Source organism: Vanellus vanellus, assembly GCF_965231255.1.
Source record: "Vanellus vanellus genome assembly, chromosome: 18".
Classification (NCBI taxonomy): domain Eukaryota; kingdom Metazoa; phylum Chordata; class Aves; order Charadriiformes; family Charadriidae; genus Vanellus; species Vanellus vanellus.
Window position 1 is genome coordinate 7,228,258 of NC_138923.1, and position 22,381 is coordinate 7,250,638.

A 22,381-nucleotide genomic window follows, 5' to 3' on the forward strand; every position below is an offset into this window, starting at 1 on the left:
CTACTTGGCAAGGAATAATGTTGGTTATATAAAACTTGACCAAAACACAGATAATTCAGATAAACACTATTGTTGCTTCTTGCCAGTTAGTCAGAACATTTATCTTCCAAATTCATTTTAGTCTTACTTGGATAAACAGCTGGGTTTAAAGGAGGATATGAAGGAGCTTCTGGCTCCATGGTTAGTAAACACAGAATATTCTATTTCTCCAGTATTTTTTTCTGAAACGCAGAATGAATATAAATATCTGTCTAGTAAACATGTTGTCACTCTAGAGTGTGCAGCTCTTGAGTGTTTCAGAGAACTGTTCTGTAGTGTGTGTGTAAAGACATATACATGTTGCTCAGTAGATGGGAGTAAGCTTCAGCTTGACTTACGAGGGTGGGTTTCAGCTGTCCTTACCTTCCCAATTGTCCTCTGTGTAAGGTCAAAACCCTACAAGGTCTTGGTGGCCTTCTGTCAGGGCTGGGAAATATGTTCCAAGAAATTTGCATTACCCACTTGTCCCTTCCCCCAGTCCAGTCAAAATGCTGCAGCTCTTCTGAGGTTGAGAGCGTTTGGTTATGGTAAATAAAACTGCAGGAATATCGACTTTAATTGTAGAGAGACTCTGATTTCCTGTGATAAAGGTGACTTCTACAGTAGCAGCTTTTACTACCTAATGCTAGAATCCGTGTGTCCTACCCAGTGATAACGCTGGTACAAAACGTGCATTCCATAAAGGAACTGTATCCGAAGAACAAATGCGTTTGGGTGAGCTGTTCTATAAGTGTTTATAGTGTGCAACCAGTGTTCCTGCATTGTCACGGTACCAACATAAACTGTCAGTGAAGCCCAGGACATAAAATCCTGCCCCTTTTTCATCTGGGTAGTGTCACTGCAGCTGGTGGGATGACTCATGTGAGCAAGGTGACTAAGACTTGGCCCTTGAATTTACATTCCTGCAGGGTGGCTTCTGTTACGTAAGTTGCCTATGTAGACACATAAGCTGTAATCAACTATTTAAATGAAAAGAGCTTAAAAGAGCAGTAAGATGCCAAATGCTTGGCAGTACTCTGAATAGTAGCTCAGCTTAACTGTACAAGTGGAAAGCATTATGCTGGAAAATGCCCCAGTTTCTCATTCTGCTCTCTCCCTCCCACAAAGCTTTCTGTAGGCTGAAGTAGGCTTTAGCAATCGGCTTTCTTAATCACAAGGAGGTACAGATACTTGAACTAACTGCCTGAGCCAGGGAGATGGGGATGAAATATATGTGGTGCTAAGCACAGTTAATTATGAGAATAGCCCAGCCATAAAGAGCTAACAAAACTTTCAGAGTTCTACATGGTCGCAGTGAAAAGGGAATGCAAAAATTATAGCTAATCTCATCTTTTTCTTATTTTTTTTTATTTTTCAGGTCAATAAGGCATTTACAGGAGGCTTCAGCAACAGATGGGAAAGGCAAGTTATCTGTATTTTTTTCCTGTTTTATGCTACATGCTATAAGATAATGCCAGAATTTCAAACATGTGATGTGGATTTAAAATATGTAAACTAGAACTATAAATCTACACTGTGGTGTTGTCACACAGCTGCTCTTCCTTAGTGGGCTTGTAGGAATAATTTCTGGAAAATGAGCTTTTCTGTGTATTTCTTTGACTATCAGAACTCGTATGTAAAACTCCTCTTGTACTTGCACAGCTCTCGGTGCTCAAGCTAGACATGACATCTAGAGCAGATCATCTTGACAGATTTGCCTTCTTTTCTCAGACTCAAGTGTTCAGAAGCAGAACGAGAAATGAATTCCAGAATTGCTGACTGTTTGTCAAAATAGACTTTTATTTAAATTTCTGTAGAAATCTGTTCCTGCCAGAATAGAGGGAAACAAACCTTGTATGAAACAAAACATAAATTGACATTCAATGTAACACAGGTCTTGACTTGCCCATGTTTGTACAGCAGCTTAAAGCACTGCTTGTGTAAAGTTGAGTTACGTTTATTGTAGCAGTGAAAATGAGATGATGGATGGAAAGCCAGCCCAAATATGGCTTCTGTAGTGTGTGCTTTTCCTACCTTATCCTCTCTCCTGAATTAGTTCTTCACTTGGCTGCAGATTCAAGCCACCAAACATAGCATGGGCTTCCTTGGAAGCAGGCAGCCGTTTCAACAATCTGCCATGTGATGGCCTGCTCTTGAAAGCTTTATTTGCAGAAGGTCCTTTGTTGGAAATGTTCTTTCAGCCCAGTCTTACTCCTTAACTCTTGTCTCTCCTTTCTGGAGATAGCTTCCTAGGTCTGGATACTTCTTCTAGCTGTTTCCCGGCTTCCACCGAAACGCTTGTGATTCGGTGCAGATTGCCTTTGTAGTCTAGTAGGTGAACTGTAAGTCTGGGTACTGAGCTCAGATTAGGTCTTTTCTTGCAATCTGTTAAATCGAAACAATAAATAAGGTGAACCTAGCAATTTTTTTAGATTCAAAGTGTTTGGTGTTTTTTTTTTTTTTTTAAAAAAAAAAAAAACCAACAACCGTAATACACATCTATACACACACACAGACCCCACCCCAAACCTAAAGGGGGGGAAATACTAAGTTCTAATAGAAACCAATGTAAAAGGGGTTAGTGTTGATAATGTAATGTGAATGTTGTTGCTGGCTTTCTTGTTAGTGTGTTCACGTGGGTTCAGTGACATTCAGTGATGAATTTGTTTTGCCTTGTCCACTGCGCATATATTCTGGAGTATTTATGCTCTTACTGGTACAAGGTCTGCTTAAAACTTAAACACGCCTTGAAAGCAGGCTTTCTTCTAAACCAAGGACTTCACGTACATAAGGCCAGGTTCCCAGGGGAAGCAATGATATGTGACTGCAAACGGAGATCTACTTTCCTGTACTAAGGCAGAACTGCTGGGTGGCAGCTGTGTGTGTGACTATTGCAATGCTGAGCACTAAGCAGCTAGTGCAGGTCACTGAGAAAGCCTCTAGGTCTGTGTGGCCTCAGGTGATCACCCTGTGCCTACCTTGCACTTGATGATTCTTATCACAAGATGGTGCTATGGAGTTTGCTTAACTTCAAAACCTATTGAGTGAAGAAGAGCGAGGTGGCCAACATCAAGATGTTCAGCATAAAGACTTGACCTGTCCACTGTTCATCATAATGGGTGGAATCCAGATATGAGTAAAACCAAGCAGTTCTGAAGGATGCATTGTAGTGTATAATGGAGGTAAAAGAAAATGGTGATCTGAGAACAACTGGCTGTGTCTGTACAGCTGGTTAGTGCTATGCATAGTAGCCCTTGAGGACTGTTCTTAGTCCTCTGTTTTGCATTGTTCTCCATGCATGATGGCACTCTCTGTCACGAACGTTGCTTGTGGATCACTTACTGCCGTTACCACGCTTTACCTACTCATGTTACCATCTGGTTGTGCAGATCCTGCAAGTTCAGTAGTTGTGTGTTGAGAGGGACTTAGCAGCTGTGTTATGCTGCACTAATAATGAAAAACTAGCTAAGTTAAAAAATTTCAGGGAAAACGTTGCATCGGCTGGCAGCAGGTAGCAGCCAGGACAGCTGCAGTGTTGGGACTCACTTGTGAAATACAATGTGGTTTGAGTATTTAGAGGCTGTTAATAGCAGCCCGTGGGGAGCGAGGGAATGGCAATGTGATGCCAGAAGCAGAATGTTGCCTCATGAAGTCATGCTGCTAGTGTGCCTGGTTGAGAAAACCAAAGTGACTTGATTGCACTGTAATAAGGTAAAATAATTCATGTTAGGCTTATCAATGGATAGTCTTGACTAGGACCACATGGTCTTAACTCTGTAGGCTTGCCATGGAGGCCCTGTTCTGTGGAAGTGCTGCTCGGGGTCTTAGCTTCTCATGAGAAAAATAGGACCGGCACTAACTAAAATTGCCAGTGTTTTTGGTTTGTTTTTTTTTTTTCCCCCTGCAGTTAAAGAGAGTTTTCTTCTGAAGTGATAAGAACTACTGGATCCTCTCATACAGTCTGCCTGTCTTGTGGTTAGAGCTGACTGCATCTTGCACAGACAGTTCTAGCTGGACTGCCTATTGCTTGCTAGGATTTATTGTCTAGTGTTACCTCAAAGGCTGCTTTCCCTGTTCTCTCGCACAGACTTCATTAACTTATAAGGTGTCTTGGTGAATTATATACTATAAATTCAATAGCTGTTTTTCCTGGCACTGAGTATTCTGGTGACCACCTCGCTGGTGAGAAAGACCTAGGGAAAATTATTTTTGCTTCCTTGTGTCTTTTAGAGCTAACAACTCCAGGACTTCATGGCTCAGTATCCTGGTGGTGTTTCCTGATTATCTTGTCCTCTTCCAGTGACTTCACAACCTGTTTATTAGATAGCACTTGCTTGTGTCAAGTGCAGCCACGACTGTCGTGTGACTTGACTAGAAATGAAGCATAACTCTTGTTGGACTACCAGTCTTTTAGTCTTATGGCTGTGCTTGCCATAATGTATTAGCAATGTACAATTATTAAAAAGGCTTATTATAAGTAGCAGTGATTTGGAGGAACTAGCTAATGGTTATTTAAATTTGATATTTTTTTTTTTTTAAGATTTTCTACAATGGAAAAGCTGGAGGAATGGGTCTAAAGCCATAATTATCCAGGGAGACCTTACATGCACAGATGCTGTGGATCACTCCTGAAGAGTAGGCATAGCACAGTGATACGGCTGAGTTTGAGCTGCCTGGTTGTTTGCTTTTTTCCCTTGAAGGTGATCTTTAAAGCAAAATATCTGACCTACACAGGATTCTTATCTTGCACAGCAGTGGGTGTAAACATCCCATTTTTAGAAGCTTTTTTCTTCCCCTTTTTAAAATCGCCACCTTCAGACTTAAGCAAGTGCCTAGCTGCAGCTCTTTGGTCTGTCACTGTATCTTCTTTCAGATGGGAGCCCATGCTCTCCGTCCTAGATCTGCATTACACATGTCTTGCAGATTTAAGGAAATCAGCCTTGCAAACGGAGCTAGAACTGCTTGGACTGGAAGGCTGCTCCACTACCACTACTTTGTTTAGAGGCATTGTGAGAAAAGGAAAAGAGGGGGTATGTTGTAGTAAACTTGCTTATTTTTCTTTGAAACTCAAAGTTCTTGGTCACTGGACCTCTCAAGTCTCATAACCCACTCTTGTGTGTCATCTCATCTGTTTGAGAGAGGAATGGAGGGCTGGAAGTACCACTGCAGTTTTTGTTCTGCTTGAACCTCTGTGTATGTGACGAGAGATGTAAAATTCGGTGCAGTCTGATCACGAACGGTTAGCTATTTTCCTGAAGCACTGCAGCATGTCATAGCTGGCAGCAGAATTAGGGGAAATACATTGCAGTGTATAGCTCCCAGGCAACATTCCTGGTGTGCTGTGCAGTGGGCAAATGGTGATTAATGCTTTCATACTTGTCCCCATGTCAGGAAAAAAAGATTTGCTGTATTCGGTGTCTTCCTGCTCCTGTACCATGAAAACACTGTGAACAAAGAGCCTGGTCTTGTGTGGTGTGGAACACACTCTGCTTAGTTGAGCTCAGCAGACACTGGAGGCGATGGCTCCCTGGATACCCATGCCAAAACACCTCTGCAGCTCTCCAGTCAGGAGGAGGGGGTGGCCCAGGGGTAATCACGTTCCAGGCAGTACATGGGCATCTCAAATCTTGAGACAAAGCTTAGTGATTTAAGTGTTGAGACCTCAGTGGATCACATTAGAGTTGGGAAATGTTAAGAAATGAAATAGGCCTGTTATGTTTCAGTGTACCACTTCCAGGCACCCTAGATAGCTATCCAGGGTTGATGTAGCCATTACATGTTGGAGATACGTTGCTTATCCTGTACTTTGGACTTTCTTATGATCCTGGTGGGGAACTTTTGTGCCAAATGTTAATGTGTTTCAGAATATTCAAGATTAACTAGTCTGTGCCGCCTTCTTATGCATGACACTCAGAATTACTGTATCTGTTTGCTTGATTCTTCTTTCGAGTATAGGAATGCTTTTAAGCAGAGTGCTGCAGAGATTATAGGGCCATACTTCTCAGAATTACTCCTGAAGTTGCTTTTTTGAGGTCTAGATCTACACGTGTGTCTTCACTCTTGGGGAGAATAGAAAACTTCCATTTACTGTTTGGTAATGGCATAGATTGCATCTTAAATGCACCAGAGTTACTATAGCATGCAAAGCATTGAAGGAATATTTAGCTGTACTTCAGCATGTTCGCTCAAGATGGATTATGATTTGCCCTTGCATACCGGATTGTCTGGATTTGAGCTTCCTATGTCCTCAGCTGCGGTCCTCTTATTTTTATTACATACATGTTCTAGAAAGATCAGATTTATTAATCAAAAAGCTATTGTCTGGTGTGCAAGGCTATAATGGACAGTCTGACTTTCTTTTTCCCCATCCTGTAGGATGTCTCAGCATTTGAAATTAGCACAGGGGGCAATCTGAAAGAGACTGATTTTAAAAATACTGTGGTATGCCATGTTTTGATTGATGCGGATCAGGCTATTGCAGGCACAAGCTGTTAAAGTAAATGGTGATAGAGATGGGAAACTGAGAGAAGCAAGGTATAGATGTTAAAAGCCATCCTCCAAGAAAGGTTTATATCTTTTTAATTACTGTATGAAAGAGATGGAACACAAGTATGATTTCATTTGTGAAATCTTTGGTAGAAAGTATCTTTTTTTGACTCCTCTGCAGTTAAGTACTGTTCCTTGAAGAATGGTTATCATACTTGAAACATAAATTTACCCAACCTTTACTGCATGCTGTGATTGCTGCTGTATTATCACATCTTTACAGGTTGGGGCTGCAAGTGATGCAAGTTGTAAGTGACAGCTGGTGGCCGAGCCTCTCGCCTTGTGAGTGTTGCTGTCAGTGTCTGGACTGCCAGGCTAAGGTGAATCAAAGTCTTAAAACGTCCAGCGTAGCAAGGCTCAAGTGTTACTGCTTGGAGCACATTCAGCCTGTGAAAAAGCATTTCACAGGCTGCTGATGCCAAGCAATGATGATTTTAGACTTTCTCCAGAACAGTGTGTGCTGTAACTTTGAGCTGTTTTTAAAAAAAAAAAAAAAAAAAAAAAAAACCAAAAAACAACCTGGCAGAATTTTTAGACACGCAATAATACTGACTTTAGTGTCTGATAGTGGAGAGAAGTATTCCTGATGTTGAGGCAGCCAGAGGAGAGCATCTAGTTGTGAGAAATAAGCAAGCCAGGTTCCAGAGGTGACTCTTCAGTCTTTCTACTTGGTGGTGGTTATCTCTTTCCCTCCCCTCCCCCTTCTTTTCCATGCTTAGCCACTCTACATATCTAGATGTACCAACCTATGACTCTTTGCTATTGATTATCATGATGAGTGGGTGAGATCTTGAGCTGTGCCCTATCAGTTGGAAGAGGTGGCATTGTGACACTTTAGTTGGCAGGAAGATCTCTGGCTTTGCTATCCTTCCCTCCCATGCACTGCCTGAATCCAACAGAAACGACTCTCCAGCTCACTCGGTTGTTGACTAAGGCATTGATGGACTGGCAGTTTGAATCACAGCTGTTGAGTTGGTGTTCCTTTAACTACAAAGCCTGGTAATTCTCATGGCCTGTCATTGCACCAGTTGGTGGCAGTTCTTGAAGATGAATGCGTTGAGTTCAAAATAGATCCTTCTGTGTACAAACCGGTATGTGGTAAATCACAAGATCTTCATGGTCACACTTAATGTAACTCTCCTTTAAATAGGACAATATTGCTTGCCTGCTTCACTATTCAATGTGCTTCTGCATATTTGCATGCTTTAATCTTTCTCCAACTGTATTATGAAAAGCTTTTAACATTACGTTGTCTGGTAGAGCAGTAGACCCATGAAAATCTGTAAGTTTTTGCTGTTTAAATGTGGGGAAACTAGCTTTTGCAAGGGATGGAAATGAGAGAGAAGCAGCTAAGCCAATGTCTCAGGGCTGATTTAGCTACCAAGGATTTAGTTAGATTCTCATTCTGACAGTTCCAAGTCTTGCCATCTGTTGCCCAGTGAAGTGCTTCACTGCCGGAACTCTACAGATACAGGTCTAGAGTTTGGGCATTGCTTTCTGGAGTCCAGAACTGTATATTGCAAAGTAGATGCTATTCTGTGTTCAGTGTTTCATATTGCAGTCCAGAAGGGAGCATCCTCCCAAAACTGAGAACTACTGGTCCTCTGACATACTGTGCTGTACGCTGGCCCCCATGAGCAGTCTTGCCCAAAGGCAACCCGATCTGACTGGTGTTCAGATGAGTGGTGCACAGCATGAGCTTCAGCTGTATGGAAACAAACTTGGTGTTCCTTCACAAATAAGGTTTGCTTTTCTCCTCTTGAGCTCTTGCTCTGCTTTTTCCTCCTGACATGCCCTGTGCTCTGTCAAAAGTTAAACGTACCTTTTGGAAATGTGTAGAAGCCAATAGCCAGCAGTAAATCAAAACTGCTCTTAGCTTAGTTTTATCAACCCATCAGACAGTTTTTGCCTTGTGTAAGTCAGGTGCTCTTGTCATATGTCTGGTGAAGGAGCGTTTGTATCTGTCTCACGGTGTCCATAGCTTTCAGTTGTTCTCCTGGAACACTAAAGGTGAGTTTTGGAAAGTGACTCTTGATCTCTAGATTATACAAAGTAGGTTTATAACAGAATGTTTTGTGTCTTCACTGTAGGTTATGTAGTGGGAACCTAGGACAACTTACTTTGAGGGGTGCATTTGACATTTACCTTTCTATAAGGAAAGTTTCGTTCTTTTTGTCACAGGAAGTGAAACATTTTTTTTTGGTAGCAATTAGCCCTCCTCTTCATGATGTATAATACTATATTTTGCGCTGTTGGGAACCTAAAAAATATTATGTGTAATTACATGCAACCTTGTTTATAAACTTGCTTTTTGCAGTGGATGATTTCTGTGAGGGAGTGCAGGTGAACTTAAGCACAGTGTGTTGCACTTCCACATCTGATTTAAAAAAAAAAAAGTAAGGAGGGCTTGGAGGGAATACCCATATATATGTGGCAGTACTTTCCTAACTGGTGACTTGTGTTCGTTGGCTCTAAATTGCATCTCTGTGCTGTCAACATATCTTGGACTATTTGCCTTTCCTGTTGTCACAAAAGCATCAGGAGTCTGTAATCCTGCTGCACCTATAAAACCTGGCTCTCAAACCAGAGTTGACAGCTGTTCCATCTGTTGTTGACCTCTGCTCGTTCACATGAATATCTGCTGTGTTCCTCAAGAGCTGATGTAATCTGTCCAATAAACACAGATTAGCCTGGGGCCTTAGCTTACACGGTTTGCGATTGAAACACATGCATTTGCTATGAGAACTAGTTAGTATGACTTCCCATTTCACTTGTACGTTGTGACTGAGCCATGAATGATAGAGGGTACTACTTAGATGTTAAAATACCGCTGCTGCTGGTCAAGAAGAAGCAGTGATTCCCAGAGCTGCAGTTACCTCAGAGTTGCTCAGGTCAACTGAGGGCACAGAGCAGGTCAGGAAGGATCCTAGAAAAGATACGAATTTTCTAGGAAGTGATGTCATGTGATGTGGCCCTTCTGGCAGGAGTGAGGTGACAGTATGTAGCTGGCTATATACACATAAGCACTAGAGGAAGGCTCTATATGCAGAGTGCATGCATATAAAATTTAGTGTAAAAGTGATCTCATTGAGTTGCCTTTATAAGAGGGAATTCACTCCAGTCTGGGACTTGTCCAGTATGTAGACAAGCCAGACTGGCATTCCTCAAAGCGCCCAGTGGGCTGTGGAACAAACTCTTCTAGCTTGGGATTACCCGAGTCCTGGTTTTGACCACCTGCCTACCTTGCAGATAAGCATCAAAAGAAACTGTCTCATTTTAACAATTTTCTGATGGACTTTTGTTTTCTCTTGACAGCTGCCATTAACCTAGCAAAGCTGAAGCTTTTCAGACATTACTATGTTATGGTAAGTAAAACACCTGTATGCGTGCATACAGAGCACTTAGAAGCCATTCAAGCCTTTTTATGGATTACTTGTTGGAAGTTATCATAGCTGTTGGATGTGGTGGAGATGTTCCTAGTTCTGCAGCAGTGCTGTGCTTTGGCATCTGGGCCAACTGGGTTAAAATCATCAAAGCAACTTCCCTTCTTTTCCTAGTGGTTGCATCCTTCTGTCTATCTTTAAATTAGTTCCAGCTATTTGTAACGCTTACTGATTTCCTCTGGAGACAGCTTGAGCTGCCAGTTGAATTGATGAGCTTGAATAACGTACTGTAAACTTGCTAAAAATTAAACTTGGGACCAAATGGTGCCTTGAGATGCATGTGTGCAGTTTCTGATTAAGTCAGCGAGAGCCATGAGCATACGTCCCAAGAGAGCATAGGCTGCTTAATGATTTCCAACGGCCTCATTTCAGACTCTTATAAGTGATAAGAGTAATAAATTACAATTGGGATTCTTCAAGTTCTACAAAATCTTAATATGTAAAGCGTTTTCCTGCTGTAACTTAAGTATTTTGGCAGTAGCTTGAGTCATTTCGATGTTCAGCAAGCAGTAGAGCCCTCAGCCTTTATCTTCCATGTTTATCAAGGAGCATAATAAGGCTAATCTGGCATGATGAGTTGTCTGGGAATTGCTTGAGCTATTTCTCTGGAAAAAAGAGATTCTGTAAGGATGGTGCTGTTGTTCTTATAATGCTTTCTCCTTTTCCTTCCCAGATTGTGTGTTACATTTACTTCACACGGATCATTGCAATTCTCATAAAGATTGCTGTTCCATTCCAGTGGAAATGGCTGTATCAGGTATTTACCACCAAAGGAAAATGTATCCATTCCTTGATATTTTTTTCTTTTTTCCTATTATTCTTTAAATATAACTGCAGCAACAAAAAAAAAAACCAAAAACAAATTTTTCCTCGTGTTGTAGTAGAACATCTGAAAACACATTGCTGGACCCTGTCTCCTTCTGATTTTTATCACTGATGTGCCTAAGGTGGCAGGAATATATTTTTAGTTTCATGTTTGTCCAGCAAGGCTGCTGGATTATACATGAGATGTCTGAAAGTAATTGCATTATTGATTTTTAGTCTTTCAATTTAGGAAAGTCTGAAGGAAATTAATCAAGAACATACAAAGGAGAAAAAAATTAGTCAGGTTTGCCCTGTGTAATTGAGGCCCCAGGGAGGCAATGAAATAGGCTTTCACTCTTCCATCTACAGGCTTTATTTGCCTAGCGACTTTTAAATACTTGGTTTCTTAACGTATAATCCAAGTAACTGTGCAGGGAGTCTTTGAAATACATTAACTGTTGAAAATACCCAACAACTTAGGGATGATTTCCTTCCCCCCCCCCCCCCCCCCATTTAAAAGCCAAGTTTTGTGATAGTTATTTAAAAGCTCTGGAGTGATGGCTAGAACTTTAACTGTATTTAAAGCGATAGGGAAAGCTGAAAGAACCAAGGGCTTGACAGCATTTAGCCTGGGATTAATGATAACAGGACAGGATTTACTTTATTTCTGCTGTGGCACAGGCTTCTTGGCCACTAAGTCTTGAACCTTATGAATAAGGAGAAATGTTTCATGACCATGAAGGATTACAGGACTGAACTTCGATCTTGTGGTTTTACTTGCAGCTGCTGGATGAAATGGCAACACTTGTGTTCTTTGTCCTCACTGGGTACAAGTTCCGTCCAGCATCAGACAACCCTTATCTACAGCTTTCTCAAGACGATGAGGATGACTTGGAGATGGAAGCTGTGTAAGAACCCCTCCCCTTCCTTTTTTTACCTCTTCACTTGACTTGAGAAAAGTAATGTTTAAAAACAGTTTACTTCAATCTTTCTAAATCCTTCTTTGAAAAAGATTGAGATCTGCCCACGTGTTTAAACAAACAAAAAAAACCCAAACAAACAAAAAAAAACCCAAAAAACAAAACAACAAAACCAAACTACCAATCTATGAAATATAAATGAACATGGTGTAAGGTCACTCCTACCTTGATGTCCAGCCTGTAGCTTTGCAGAAATTTGTCTTGAGTAACACTGAGCTGAGGAGATGGATTTTTACCAATACTCTTCACTGTGCTGTTCCTTGTTGTTGAACCATGAGGCACCACAAATGCAGTAGGACCCGAGACAGTCGGGAGAAATTATAAAGTGGGGCTCAGCCTAAGTCCCTGTGATTTTTTTTTTTTATTATTTTTTTTTTTTTCCTTTGCAGTGGTTTTCTGAGGAGTTAGAAAACTAGTGGCATCTCTGAATCTGTAATAGAAACTGCCCTAAGAAATTCAGCATGCTAGAAGTGTTGAATAGAGCTATGATTGCCATGGACTCTGTTGCCTTAATAGGAGCAGAGCTAACCTAATCCCTTTAGTAGTTACGCATTTCATGCATAACTGCAGTCTGTGTACAGCCTGCTCCTAAGAGTTTTTCCAGTTTGGCAAAACTCCTTTACCCGATCTTAGGTGAAGCAAATCAACACTCCAATTTTTATTGCTGGGGCAAAAAAAAGTCAGAATGTGTTTGCCCTCATAGTTAGCTTAGAAAGAAATGGATGTTATTGGGAAATTGCCACAAGGAGGTTTGAGGTGGAATCCAGCCTGAAATGTCATGCAAGGAGTTTAATTTCTCAGAAATATCTCTAGTAACAAAGATCTTCCTTCCAATTGCTTAGCTATTTTTGCTTTGGATCCATAAAACCTGTCATTGTTGTGAGCAGAATCCAACTAGTGGGTAGTGACATTAAAATCGCTATCACTTATAGGTGTTTAAATGGTTTATGTAAGAAACCAGTTTCAGTTTGGAAACTGGTAAGTAAACATCCGCATCAAGAAGGCGCTGTCTGAACTGTGGCAGGATTTGTGATTGTACAGAAATGAGCTTTTTTCCTTTTTGCCTGTTAGAGAGAATTTCAACTTTGCATTACGTGCTTAATGAATTTTTACTTGGGTTTTTTTAGGACTAATAATATTGCACCTTTCATATTTAGTGATTTCAGTAAATTGGAGAAGCTGCTAAATTTAGGAGAATCTGCCAGAAATAAGCTGGAGAAAGTTTAATGAACTAATTAAGTGCTTTATGTCTCGCCATAGTGAAATAGACATTACTAGAAACTCGAGGATCAGAATTCCTTGTGAGCCACTTCCTAGTAAGGCATTTTGTTCTTTGCCTTGGGAGTTTCCATTGTTGTGCCTTGTGGGTTGTTCCCCTTAGCCTTGCTTGCATTTTTCTCATCTGATTCACCAGAAGTTTTACTCCATTTGGGCACTTGGCAGGGTATCATCTGCGTCTCGCTGTCCCTTCCCCGGCTGCACCAGAGAGGTGAAGTTTGCAGGCATTTGGAAAGCACAGTGCGTACACGCTCTGTGACAGGTGAAGCACTGCAATGAAAATGTATTAAATTTCTTGTTGACTTGGTCTGGTTGGTCCTATTTTTGCTTTTATAAATATTAAATGTTGTTTCTGTGGGGGGAAAAATATCAAGGCTTATTTGAGCAAGTGACTAAGTCCCTGACAGTATCCTGACTAACCACTGGATGAGTGTGTTTTGTCTTTCATGTGATAAATTCCCACTTGTCTTCAGAGGCTATGGCAGAAGTTAAAAGTGTGCAAACTTCAAACTTCATGGTGTTCTGCCATGTCTCATTGCCAGGTTTTATGGTTGTTTTCCCTTTCCCAGAGGGTTTTTGTTAAAATCAGGCTTCTTAAAATGTTTGCTGCAGAAGTGTTCAGTTTCTTTAGACTCAACATTTCTATGAGCCAATGGAGGGGAGAGCTGTGAGGTCATCAAGCCCATTTTCCAGGCTTGCTTGCCTTCCCACAAAAAATAGGACATTTTAAGTGCAGCTCTCTAGCTTATGCCCGTTTTCATGCAGTGCAAACTCTACAAAGCTCAGTCTGGCAGTAAATGTAAATATTGCTAAGGACAGTGTGGAAATCTGCAAAGTTGCAAGAAAAATCCAGAGACTAAGGTGTCTGTGACAAAAGCAATATAAGGCACAAATCCTCCCTCTATAAACTCTTGTAACTCTCAGAAATAAAATACAAATCAGGAACAGCAAAAGTAACTTGTAATAAGTCTTTTTCAACTAACATGCCTCTATCTTGGGTAAAAGCACCCACAAATATTATAGGACTTTCTCTTCAGTTACACCGGACTCCACAGAAGCTCTCCCAGTGGAGAGTATGATGAAATCTGAACTAAGGACCAATCTGTTCTTTTTCAAGTAGGGGCAATAGCCGTTCATCATCAGCACAGTGGCTTTCTGTGTATTCTGTGCTGGGCAATCTCTTGAGCCCGTTCTGTCAGTATGTGGGCTCGTCGCTGACAGTTTGTTAGATTAAAGTACTCTGTTTGAAAAGGTGCAGCCACGCTTGGCAGAAAGAATTGTCGGGCTTCCAGTCCTAATGCCACTTCTGGGGCGTAAACACAAAAATACAAACAAGTACAGTAGATGAGATGGGGTTGAGGAAGGGGAAAGGAAGCAGGTTTTTGGTGTAGTGTTTTTGTGGTGTGTTTTCTTATATTCTTGCAGTGTTATTACAGTAGCTCAGTAATTTGCTTTAAATGTTAGGTACCAAAGTGCTTTTCTACAGATCTTGGTTGAGAATGGTGTTCGTACGTGCGTGTGGGGTTAACATACTCCCACTGGAAGAGGAATTGCAAGAAAAGCCATGAATGGTTTTGTTTTCAATTTGGTAAATCCACCTTACTGAGTGTGTGGAGACCAACTTTGTTTTTCCTTAACACCCAAAATGGCCTCAACATTCTGAACTGTTGTGGTAACACTGACCTACCTTTGCTTATGCCTTGGGGTCTGGAGTTTCTCACTGTGTCATGAGGCAACCTATTCTGTGCTGAGAATCGAAGCCCTGGCTGGTTGCTTTTCTCTGCTTTCTCTCAGGTTGTGCTTCATGGCAGACTGATTCACGATGCTCTCCATTGAAAGCGATTTTCTGCACCTAACACATCTTTCTCATGCAGAGATCAGGTTTTTTGCTCAATAGCTGATCAGTTTTCGCTCCAGTTTGCAACAGCTTGTAAAGGCTGGCTGCTGCCAGTATTGCAGTGCTTCTTGTTGGGACTACAAAACCAAAAAAAGAGAAAAGACAGTCGAGATACAGCACTGTGGAGGGTTGAAAATGCTTCTGAATGTTTAGCCATTCCTTGATACCTTGGATACAATGCATGGGGGAGAAAAAGAAAACTGAAGTTGCTGCAGCATGTACCCCTGTGCAACGGAGTGTTCAGGGAACTCCTTTTGTGCCTCATTTGTGACAGGTATTCCTCCGACAGCTATGAAAATGCTCTCTGGGGAGAGATGGCTTAGTGAGAAGGATTTGTTGCATTTTAGCTGCTGCTAGTTTGTAGACTAGAAATGCAGTTCAGCAAACTGCAGGTGAGGAACGCTTACTTGCAGTGTTGCAGGTCAGAATTGAAGTCTTGAGTCTGCTCAGGGGTCTAGAATGAGAATTGCGCTGTGCTTGGTCTCAGTGTTGATAGTCCTCCATAAGATAGGGGTAAAACATGTTGGCTGAACTGGTTTTTGAGAGGGAGAAGAATTGCCCATTATACACAAACAGTCTGAGAAAATGAAGTCTCAAGAGCTAGGCCATATATTTGTTATGAGACAAGAATAGTGCTCATCAGATGATCTTTAACTTTTATTGTTGAGGAATCCATCCCCAAATCTCTCCCAGTTCTTTGCTATCATTGCAGGGCAGACACAGTAAATAGCCTCTCTGGTAACAAATGACATGACTTGACCTGGTTACAATTTCAGGATGTAGCTGTTTGTCCTTTCACTTCATAAAAGTAGTTCATTCCCTCTTAGCCATAACCTCTGATTATTTTTGTCCTCATCTTGGCGTGTAATGGGTTTGTAATTGTATTAAAGTGCAGTGCTAAAATCTAGACTGCGTGCCAGGTGGGATCTTACTAGCTTCGAGTCAAGTGTTAGGGCTGCTTTGGTGTCATGTATGTGCAAAACACCTATTTATATGTCCCAATATGTCTGCTGTTGCATTGCTATGTTAGTTGCTCATTTTTGATTTGTAGTCCATTGTAATCTTCAGTTCCTCCTTGAAGAACTGATACTTAGCCCCTTATTCCATAATTATGAGGTTGATTCTTTCTGAAGAGTAAACTTTGTTGTTTTCTTGCTGCATTGTCCCCTGTTTTTCAGACCATTACTTTGATTCGCCAGAATCCTTCTGCATTCTAGTCCTGTTCTCAGATATGTAGCTCTTAGTGTCTTCTGCAGATCTAATAAGCAAGTTCTCTATTCCATTACCCAGGCAATTACTGAAAATATTGAGTAGAAGTGAACCCAGGACAGACCTCTCTGGAACCACACTCAATGTTCTTTCATTTTTGACAGGAAACCATTAAGTACATCTCAATGCATGCTTTTCCAATTAGTTATGCATCTACTTTGATGGTTTTGTCTAGCTTATGTTTCCCCAGATTTTTTCCTATGTGACTATGGGAAAAACTTTTGTCAACAGGGAGGACTTATGAGATCTACATGTTCTCTGTGCTGATAAGCTTGGTGTGATTTCTTCCAGGCAAATGTTTGCTGTTTACCAGTTCCATCTTTCTCTTTTAAGCAACCTATTTACTTTTCTCCCTCCTTTTTTTTTTCTTTTAATTTCAATAGTGAATAAAATTTGATAAATATTTGATCTGTACTCTTCTGACCCTTTCCCTATTCCCTTAAACACAAGCTCATCTAGGCCCACTCTAAAGTGTCTAAACCACTGACAATCCCAGTACTGCCACTGCTAGAGAGTCACTGAACACACCAGTTTGAGTAAGTTATTTTTACAATTACAATACATGAACAAAAGCTGGTATGCAATGTGGAACCAAGGGCATTATCAGAAGAGTGCATCTGAAGATTACTTCTCCTCTAGGGTGATACTGTGAAATTGTTGTTAGCTAGTCTGATCAAATAAAGTGTTCTTATGTGGTAAACAGCAGATGAAAGTACACAAAGACTGACAATGGCATCTTTGAACAGGACTGGTTTATGTATGCTTCTGGGCATCCCTTGTGAATGCATTGAGCTATTGGCACTCTTTCTTTCAGCATCCAAAATAACCTTTGTAGCACATTTGTGGGGAAAAAATACCTGCATGGAATGAGAATCACATTGTGCAAAAGAATAAAGCAAATACCTCGTGTGTGTGAATATGCTGTTTTCTATAGCAACAGAGAATGGGCTGAAGAGCTTGCTGGATAGCCAAGGTAGTTCTGAGGAGTGGTGCTGTTCTGGCTGGATAAACAGTTCGGTCTGCCTAATGTTTGAATGGTATTATGAGGTTTTATAGTTCAATGGTCAGACTGCCGTAACAAATCCAGACTTGGATAGTATAAAAAGGGTGACCTCTTTCTTCTGTCTTGCTGCTGTTCACTGAGTAATTTTGCTGTTAACAGGAGTTGGCGTGCATTAAGGTGTTAAGGTTCATTTGGGGCACTGTCTACTGTGGGTGCATTTGTATACTATGTTGTACCTATTAAAAGCATTGCAAATGCAGAAGAAAGTCTTTAATGCACAGAATTAAGGGTGTTCAGCTGTATAGCAAAACGATTTTTAAGCAAGCCGCTCAAACTTTAGCGAATAAACACCTGGTTTAACTGTTTAACCACCCTTGCTTTCTTCTTTCAAGTACGAGCAAATACTATTTGTTGTTTTAGTTTAACGACAGATGGAGAGGGTCTTGAGGCTCTTGACAACAGTGGTGTTGCTCCCAACATCCATCAATGTTGTGTCCAAGATGATACGTGGCCTGCAAAATGGTAGCAGTAGGAGAGACTGAACATCAAGATTGCTAGGTCTTGGTAAAGAGGTACTTGAGAAGCTTTGTTTGATATGTGCAGGAAGACAAGCATGGGCTATTGGTGAAGTGGATGTTAAGTTCTGTTCTCTGATGTTTCTCTGGTCTCTTCCAGGGTGACGACTTCTGGAGTAATGGAGGGCATGAAGAAGGTCAAGAAAGTGGTGAATGGTTCAGCAGAGCCCCAGGGCGAGTGGGAGAGCACAGCATGATGGACTGGACTAAGGCAGCACTTTCAGAGAAACTTTTTTAATTTATTAATATTACTCTCAGTGGAAAGGGAGCAACTAGCACTTCCCAACACTGAAACTGCAGAGTGGGGGTGTGTCTAGGGGGAGCAAAGCAGTGCAAAAATATAACTATTCCTCTGATCATAAGAAAATGGGGTCTCTTGGTACCTGCAAGGAGTGTGAAGCTTTCCTAGGGATTTTGGGTAGCTTATTCTTTTTTCCCCTTTCTGCATCGGTTAGGTATTCTGAATTGTTTGCGGTTGCATTCTTCAGAATGTTTAATACTAATGTGAAGAGAGACCTTTGGTGTGTATGTAAAGTATATATTTTATATAATGCACATATATATGTATATATACATACACTTGCTATGTAACATGTATGCTGGGAATTACAAAGTGTGTCAGAAGGTGGGAAAAGAAGATAAGAGATGTAAGTATTCTTTTTTCTTTTTATAAACTCTCCTTTTGGCTTGGACAAAACATTGCAAAACAAATGAATAGAAACAACTGCAGTTATTTGAGAGACTAAATGGGATATTGGATCAGATGACTTCTGCCACTACTCACATCAGTGGGAAAGTTGATAAGTATCTTCTTGTCTTATCCATGCAGGTATCCACTTGAATGTCAGGTTTTCAAATGTATTGCTCTACAGGAAGCACATGACTGTTCTCCATTAAAAACATTAGCCCGTAGTGCAATAAGTATTAATGTAAATTCTCCACTGTTCATGGAGTTGCTCTTGATTCACACCCACCTGACGAGGAGTACACAAGAGGTGTAAGACTGATGCTTGCTTTTTAGGGGTCTGCCATGCTATCTTAAACGGTTAATTTTGAGCTGTGACCCAGAGCTCTTTGATCTGCTTTATAAAATATTTTTGAGGTGTTTCAAAAGACTCTCCGTTCTGGCACAATATAAACAGTACCAGAATCTCCAGTGGAAGTCTGTCTAGCAAACATACTGCAACATAAATCTCTGGTTCACCATTATCCTGAGTTACTTGGCCTCTCTGGGTGGCTACTTGTACCTCTCTGGCTATGTAGGATTAATGACACTGCTGCTTGTGATGAGCTGAACTGGTCAAAATGGTACTGCCGCCAAAACCAGGCAACTGCAGCTCCCAGTCCTAAATGGTTTTTGTCAGGAAAGAGAAGATTGTGACGAGAACCTTAATGCAGAGGAATACAGAAGTCTTGACTATTAGCTGCAAACTTGCAGCAGAGTCTTTAGAGACATGTTACAAATGCCGTGTGCGTTTTACCTCTAGTACTCTGGCAGTGTTAGTACAGCAAGCTGGTGTAGTAGTAAGGTGTAGCAAATGATTGTTAATTTGGGGGAGGACGGAAGTGGCTCACTGATGTAATGAGGGTAAGCTTTAAGAAAAATAAATCAAGTATAACTCGCTGACCCACTGAAGCCTTAATATTCGTGTAGAGACATCGACATACGGTGCTGTCGAGCAAAGTGCTTCTGTCAGGGTGACAGGGATAGGCATCATCCCAGAGCTTCGGATGTGCCAGCATCTTTTACAAACTCATTTAGGAATTGTTTTTTTGACTTGAAGGGACTAAATCTCTGGGGCACAACTGATTACAGTACTATTAGCCACTATGGTTTTTTTATTCTTGAAGTTTAGGAGGAATATTTTCTTTGGAACCTTGAACCACTTCTTCCTCAGTCTTGAACAGGGATTGTAGAGCTCTTAAACCGAGCAGTCTGTACCAAGACTTGCTGTTTGAAGAGCAGCATTGTTTTCTCTGGTTGCCACTTCTTTTCCCAGGTGTTGGTTCTATGCGTCATGGAAATGGTAGAAATGAATCTATCTGCTTTGATACCTGGAACTGGTTTCTTTTCAGATAGAGCATGAGAATAGCCCTCTTCTCTGGGTACAGAGCCCTCTTCTATGTTTTCCTCCTCAGCTGTAACTGCATAGTAATCACAGCAGTGATAGTTTGACTTTTGCTGTCACTGTCTTGCAATGACACTGTGGTAGTGGAAAGAGAGCCTACACCACTAGAAAGACTGTTAGGGGACCTATGAGCCTTTTAGACCTTCTGTATGAAGAAATCTTCTGCATATTAAGTAGATGATGTGTGAGAAACTGGACTATAAACAAACATAGGCAATCCCAGCTCATCATACACTTAAATACAGTACCTGGAAAAACACATCCTCTCACTCTGCACGCTTACTCTGTCCCTGTGAAAATGTCACTGTCTGCATCCAAAGGGCTACTCAAACAGGCTGTAAACTTTGTTCAGAGCGGTCCACTGGAGACTTGAAATGTGTTGGCACTGAAGCATGTAAAGGATAAGGATTTGCTGTCAGGAACAGAAGTGATACAGGAGTGTTAATCCAGACATGATGCTGTCTTAGAACCTGTGAATACCTTGTGCAAATGAGATGTGACATTCTGATGGGTGTGGTGTTTCACCCAAAAACATGAGGGGCTGTGCTGGGATCCCAGCGTGGGCTGAGCTGGTTCCAAATGGCTGCCTATTCCATACCTCAGCATCAGTGGAGCCGCTGATTTGGCGAGTGCTTTTACCTTAGTCTCAGGTTTCTTTTTTATATGCACTTTTTTGCTGAAGTTGTGCATGGTGTAGGTTTATCTGCCAAGTCCCTGGCTCGCCAGTCAAAGGCCAAAAATGGGTGACGACTTTTTGTCTTGGCATGAAAAGCCGTGGCCATACTCTGGAAGTGTTTTTAGAAGAGCTGTTTCCAAGTTCAGACCTAAGCTTCAGCAGTCAGCTGTACAACGAGCTGCAGCTTGCACTTACTGCAGATGTGGACCAGCAGTAACTCGTCAGACCTAAGCATTAGTAAAGAAAACGAATGTGGATGTACGAATTGGAAAACAGAGTGATAGAAGGTTCTTAACTGCAGCCATTTCCAAAGTAAATTTCCACTTTTCTCTGGTGGAATTCCTCAGAGCAGGTTGAAACATTTGTCTTTCAGGGCTGTATGATGGATGAGACGGTGGCTGGGATGTTGGAGGATGGAGAGGATGGCTGTGCTTCTGCCTCTTGCAGCACAGTGTGTGCAGCACTGCAAAGCAACAGAGGGAGGGCTGCTTCCTCCCCCTTTCTCCCAAGGCGAACCCGCATCTGCGTGACTGGCAAGCGCATGGCTCTGTTGCTGGTGAAACGCAGCAGCTTCGGGGTCACCAGGCAGGATAATCGCAGCACTTGCCTTTCACATGCTGACGGCTGCCTATCTGCTAGGAAGCTCTGTCTTTCACGGGGAGGGAAAAATAGAAGAGCTGCTTGTGGCTTGCAGATTGTTTTGGAATACAGCCTTACTTTCCTGTCTCTGCCTTTTACTGAAGTGAGCAACTAAAACAATCACGCTGCGAGTACGTGGCAGTATAATGACAGGAGTCCTGGAAAAGCAGGTCTGGTGCAGTTCAGAATAAGTGGTTCTGAATGCGTTCACGTATGTTGCTGCAGTGGAGTCCTCGGCACCCTCTGCAGACAAAAATGAGATCGGTTCAGTCTGCGGTTGTAATGCACGTTATGCCCCAGTAAATCCCTATTGTTGATGACATGCAAATGCCACTGATCCGCTCCTCCTTCCTTCCGTAACTGTACAGCAAGCTGTCTTCCATAGGAATCCTCCTTGCAGTGCAACTGCCAGACTCTTGCATTCTTCAGGCTTGAAAATGTTTTCCTTGATGGTTCATCAAGAGACGTACTAAAAGAAAGCAAGACGTAATGGGGTCATCTGGAACATTGCTGCTGCTTGCTCAAAATGTAGCAGTTTGAGTTGAAGAAGCCACATGCTGTCCTATTAAGATGCTCTTTCATGTTGTCATCTTACTCGGCGTGTTATGATCTGTGCAGTGCATTGTTCAGTGTTTCTCTCCAGCCGAGTGCCCTGTTCCTGGATTTCCATGCTGGCATACCCTGGGAGCATGTTGTAAAAATTTGCTGCATTGCAGTATTTTGTCTTGGAGCTAGCAATGTGGAAGATGTATTTTTCTAAGCTTAGTGGACTCTCTCTAGCATGAGTGTGCATCCACTCTGTATCCTTAAGCACTGTAACATTCCTTCTGGCTGTGAAAGGGCATGTCTTGATTGCTCCAGTGTGCACATGTGGTCAAAGTCCAATGGAAGATTTTTGGTGTGTTGTCTTTTTTTTTTTTTTTTTTTCTTTACAGTATGCTCCTCTTGAAGAGAAATGCAGTCTGGCCAGTTACAAATTGACAAGAAAAGTGGGGGTTTTTTTGTTGTTGTTGTCTTATTTGAAAATTGCCCGGCTGTGTTTGAAGCAAATATTGGGTATTTGTATGTTGTGTTGAGCTCTGAGAACTGAAGTTGCTTAGCTGTTAATAAAATAATTGGGTAGA

General features: G+C 41.5%; 1 protein-coding gene across 1 annotated transcript in view; it reads left to right on the top strand.

Moving 5' to 3' along the window:
• Positions 1-18,557, top strand: part of GPR107 (G protein-coupled receptor 107) — a gene marked incomplete at its 5' end in the record, with an annotated part of 34,673 nt that extends 16,116 nt beyond the window's left edge. Inside the window, 5 exons of the mRNA XM_082492511.1 lie at positions 1,397-1,440; positions 9,880-9,929; positions 10,681-10,764; positions 11,595-11,719; positions 17,914-18,557. Of these exons, the coding sequence (XP_082348637.1) occupies positions 1,397-1,440; positions 9,880-9,929; positions 10,681-10,764; positions 11,595-11,719; positions 17,914-18,010 (400 nt within the window). The 3' untranslated portion in view covers positions 18,011-18,557. The remainder of the gene's footprint in view (positions 1-1,396; positions 1,441-9,879; positions 9,930-10,680; positions 10,765-11,594; positions 11,720-17,913) is intronic.
• Between the last annotated feature and the right edge of the window lie 3,824 nt (positions 18,558-22,381).